General features: G+C 58.2%; 1 protein-coding gene across 1 annotated transcript; it reads right to left on the reverse strand.

The window, feature by feature from the left end:
• Positions 1-235: 235 nt before the first annotated feature.
• Crybb3 (crystallin beta B3) lies at positions 236-4,122 on the reverse strand. Its single transcript, XM_078036699.1, has 4 exons — positions 3,482-4,122; positions 2,314-2,446; positions 1,549-1,691; positions 236-539 (listed from the first exon to the last, which is right to left on the reverse strand). The coding sequence occupies exons 1-4, from the start codon at positions 3,613-3,615 to the stop codon at positions 374-376; spliced, it is 576 nt and encodes a 191-aa protein (XP_077892825.1). The 5' UTR covers positions 3,616-4,122; the 3' UTR covers positions 236-373.
• Positions 4,123-4,154: the final 32 nt, after the last annotated feature.

The following is a 4,154-nucleotide window of genomic DNA, read 5'->3' on the forward strand; positions in this document are numbered from 1 at the left end:
TGGACTGATGGATGAGTGGATGGATGGACAGATAGATGGGCATACAACCGGATGAAAGGATGATGGATGGACGGATGGACAGGTGGGTGGGTGGTGGGTGGAGACACACTGCCAGCTGGACACGCGCAGTGGCAGAGACACAGGTCCCTCCCTAGAGACCAGAGCCCACTGCGGCGCAGACAGCCCCTCCCTCCCTCCCTCCGCCCCAGGCCCCGCCCAGGAAGCGAGGCCGAGGAACCTGGCAGGTGGGGGCTGACCCCAGGCTTTATTGAGCAGTCTTGGGTGGCGGACAGCAGGCCCTCGCCCCACCCTGGAGCCCCCTCTTCCTGCCCTGAGGCCGCCCAGGGCGGGCGGAGGCCGCGGACCGTGCCCCTCAGCTGCTGAGGAAGCAGCCCCGCTTGTGCCACTTCTGGTCGCGGATGCGGCGCACAGACTGCAGCTGCGGCTGGTTGGCGTCCCACTCGTTCCAGTGGCGGTACTCGCCCCGCTCCAGCACGTACTGGCGCCCGCGGTAGCCGGGGAACTCATAGCCGACCCACCTGCCGGGATAAGGCTGGGCTGAGGACAGCTGTCACCAGGCCCCGCCTCGGCCCACAGCCTGCTACCCGGCCGAGCTCCTCCTGGGCTCCCCAGTGCCCTGGGATGCGCCTAAACCCGAACCCTCTCACCAGACCCTTGCAAAACCCCCAGGTGCTCTCTCCACGTCCCTCTTCACACTGTGCGCTGAGCCTCCGTACAGGCTGTTCCTCCTGCCTGGCACACTCTTCCTCACCTTGCCCTATTCCTCCCCTTCCATTTGCACCCCTTACCACTCCGTTTAGTTCCTTCTTCCTCTAGAAAGTCCTTCCTGGCTGAACTGAATAGCTCCCCAGGACTCCCAGAGGCATACATCTGCCTCCACACCCTGATCACAACCAGCTGTGAATACCTGTCTCCTTGTCTGTGTCCCTATAGGCCTGGGAAATTCTTGAGGGCAGTGGCCATATAGTTCTTAGGGTTCCCTGTGTCCCATTACCTGTCACATAGTAAATGCTCAGCAAAAAGTCCCTGAGTAAATTTTCACAGGAAGGATCAACCCAAATCATAGGCCCACCATGAGACCTAACCACAAACACAGGGCAAGACGCCTTAAGGTGGCATTAACAGTGATATGCAGCCTAGAAGGAGGGAAGTAATTCAGTCTGCTCTCCTAGGAAGGACTCGGGTCACACTTCGTCATACATCTCACGTCCTTGATCGGGGGACAAGGACTGTGAAGAAGAAAGAACAGTCCGAGAATCACTTTCAAGGCCTGGATATGTTCAGAAAAGGAGTAAAGGTTTAGATGGGGACAGGTAGGGGACCAATTTCAATGGAAAAAAAATAAGTTTCTGGAGTCAGAGCTTCCTGGGGTCCCAGTGGTGGGAGCACCCGACGGGACCCCATCCTGGGTGCGGGCGACTGGGACTCTGAGCAGGATGGTCCCCTGCAGCCTGGAGGACACAGGTGGCTCCTGTGCAGAACAGAGAGCGGAGACGGGGCGGGGCAAGGGTGCGCCGGGTCCCTTACGTCCCGTTGATGGCCCGGATGCTGGCCACGCGGTCCTGGAAGCCGTGCGCCCACAGGCTGGGCACGTCGTCGTCCACTATCTCCATCTTGCGGCCGCTGAAGGCGGGGTTCTCGAACAGGTGCAGCTTGTGGTCCGGGCCGTCCTGGGGGAGAGCGGGGCTGAGCCGGCCACCCCACCCCGACGGGCTCGGGGACGCCCCGGGAGGAGGAGAGAGCCAACGGCCACCCCAGAGCTGACCCTGGACGGAGAGGGCCGCGGAGAGACTCAGCGGGACCTTAGAGCCACAGGTAGGAAACAGCTGTCATTCCACCCATGGCTACAGAGAGGGAAACTGAGGCCGGGGCAGCAGCGATGGATGGGCAGTGTTGACGCAGGCGCCATCCACCCCGCTGGACCAGGTCCCACCCGGCCTCCTGGGCCTCCCCGGCCTCCCCTCGCACTGCCCAGGAGGAGCACCGGGTCGTGGGAGTGGGAGAAGGGCTCCCGTGGGCAGGAGTGGGCACACATGGGTATCAGAGGGAAGCCAGGAAGGACTTGAACGGCTGCAGGGTTCATTTCTGGTTATCTCCTGGGGTGTTTCCTGGACCCCAGGTTCTCATTTCCACAGGGTTACAAACGGAGACCCTAGGGCGGCATGGGTTAATGAGCCCCTGCATCCAGTGTCCACTCAGTAGCCGACTTCGTCTCACTATCATGGGGGCAGACATTTGGGGGTCCCTCCAGGCCAGGCCATGGCTACCACCCAGGCGGGGGCTTGTGCTCACGATTTCCAGAGGCCTGAGGGACAGGAGGCTGTCACTGTGGCGGCTATTGGACCAGGCGTCCCAGCGAGGGTAGTCTCCCTTCTCCAGGACAAACTGCTCTCCCCGGAAGGACCTGCACTCAAACGCCAGCCACCTGGGGAGGGAGGGCCTGGGTCACCTCCAGGGCAGCAGAGTGGGCACCCAGGCCTGCAGATCTGGGGGATGGGTGGCTCTGACCTGGCTCCCTGCCTGGCCCCAGTGTTGCTGCTGATTCCTGGGTCTCCTGTGGATGGACCGGGACATGCTGAATAAGTCTGAGACCCTGGACCCAGAAACCGTCGTAGGACATGTTTTCTAGAATCCATGTGAAGTCCAGTCTGTGAGGAGGGTGCTCAGAAAGTCTTAGCATGACACCCGACAGGCTGTCAGTGTTCTGTAGAGCACCCCCCCTCCTCCGCTCCTCTCTTCCTCCCTCCCTCCCTCCCCCTCTCTCCTGCTCTTCATTTCTCTATCTGATGTGCATCTGTCCAGGGTCACTCAGATGGTCAGTGCCAGCGTCTGGACTTGCTTGCCTTGTAGACATGGGTGGGATTCCTGACCCCTGGGGTTCAGTTTCCTCATCTGTGGAGATAAGAATGGCACCTCTCTCATAGGACGAGAGCAATACTTGTCAAACTTGAGATGATATTTTTACTTGAAATTATAAGTATCACCAGGGTGCAGTGGTACATGCCTGGAATCCCAGCAACTTGGGAGGCTGAGGCAGGAGGATCACAAGTTCAAGGCCAGCCTCAGCAGCTTGGCAAGATCTTAAGCAACTTAGCAAGACTTTGTCTCAAAATAAAAATGTAAAAAAAAAAAAAAAAAAGCTGGGGATGTAGCTCAGTGATAAAGAGCCCCTGGTACCAAAAAAAAAAAAAAAGGAAATTACAAATATCATATCCATTTATTTATATGCAGTGACATAAATTGAATATTCACTATTTGGTCATGGAGTCAGTCTGTCCTCTTTCCTGCCACTTGCCCTGGCAATCGAGAGCTTAAAGTTTTTTCGAAAAGAACCTCTCTCGTTCTACAGATAGGGAAACCGAGGCCAGAGCGGAAGGGAGCTGTCTAGGGCCCGCAGTAGCCGGTGTTGAGCTCCTGCGCCCAGGAGGTGGAGCCTTTCGGGGCCTGGACAGGTACTTACGGCCCGGACTCCACTTGGATGGAGCCCACCTTCTCCAGCAGGCTGTCGGTCAAATTGGGACATTCCGTCGAGAGCTCGCACCGCTTGCCCTGGAAGTTCTCTAGCTCGTACACGGTCACCTGCAAGAGCAGCATCCTCAACGTCGCACGCGCTGGGCTCCCAGCTCCAGCCCGCGCTGCCCCTGGGCACCACCTGCTCCCTGCCCTCCGCGCGGCGAGCCTGCACCGCCCCCTGGTGGCCGCAGCGGGGACACCTCCAGCGCCTCCAATCCAACAGGTAATAATGATGCCAACTCCAATGATTGGCAGGCGCCAGGAGGGACCCTGGGAGAGGAAAATAACCGGCGGGAGAGCTGGAGGGAAGGAAGTGAAGCCGCTTTGGCCGGGAGGGAACAAGGGTCACTTGCAAACTTCAAGAGGAGTGAGAAATCCATTATTTCCTTCATGTGAAATTTCCTTTTTTAAAAACTCTACTTAAGCTGGGTGTGGAGGCACACACCTATCATCCCAGCAGCTGGGGAGCCTGAGGCAGGAGGGTCGCAAGTTCAAATCCAGCCTCAGCAACTTAGTGAGGCCCTAAGCAGCTCAGTGAGACCCTGTCTCTAAATAAAATATTAAAAGGGCTGGGGATGGGGCTCAGAGGTAAAACGTATCCAGCAAACGACAACAAACCC

This window comes from Ictidomys tridecemlineatus, unplaced genomic scaffold (genome assembly GCF_052094955.1).
Source record: "Ictidomys tridecemlineatus isolate mIctTri1 unplaced genomic scaffold, mIctTri1.hap1 Scaffold_454, whole genome shotgun sequence".
NCBI classification, from domain to species: domain Eukaryota; kingdom Metazoa; phylum Chordata; class Mammalia; order Rodentia; family Sciuridae; genus Ictidomys; species Ictidomys tridecemlineatus.

Bases quoted from the DNA above. Each gene is read 5' to 3' on its own strand.
- Crybb3 (XM_078036699.1), bottom strand. From the start codon at position 3,615: ATGCTGCTCTTGCAGGTGACCGTGTACGAGCTAGAGAACTTCCAGGGC. The intron at 2,447-3,481 runs GTAAGTACCTGT...CTCCCTCCCCAG, and splicing joins ATCCAAGTGGAGTCCGGGCC to GTGGCTGGCGTTTGAGTGCA. The intron at 540-1,548 runs GTAAGGGACCCG...TTATCCCGGCAG, and splicing joins ATCCGGGCCATCAACGGGAC to GTGGGTCGGCTATGAGTTCC.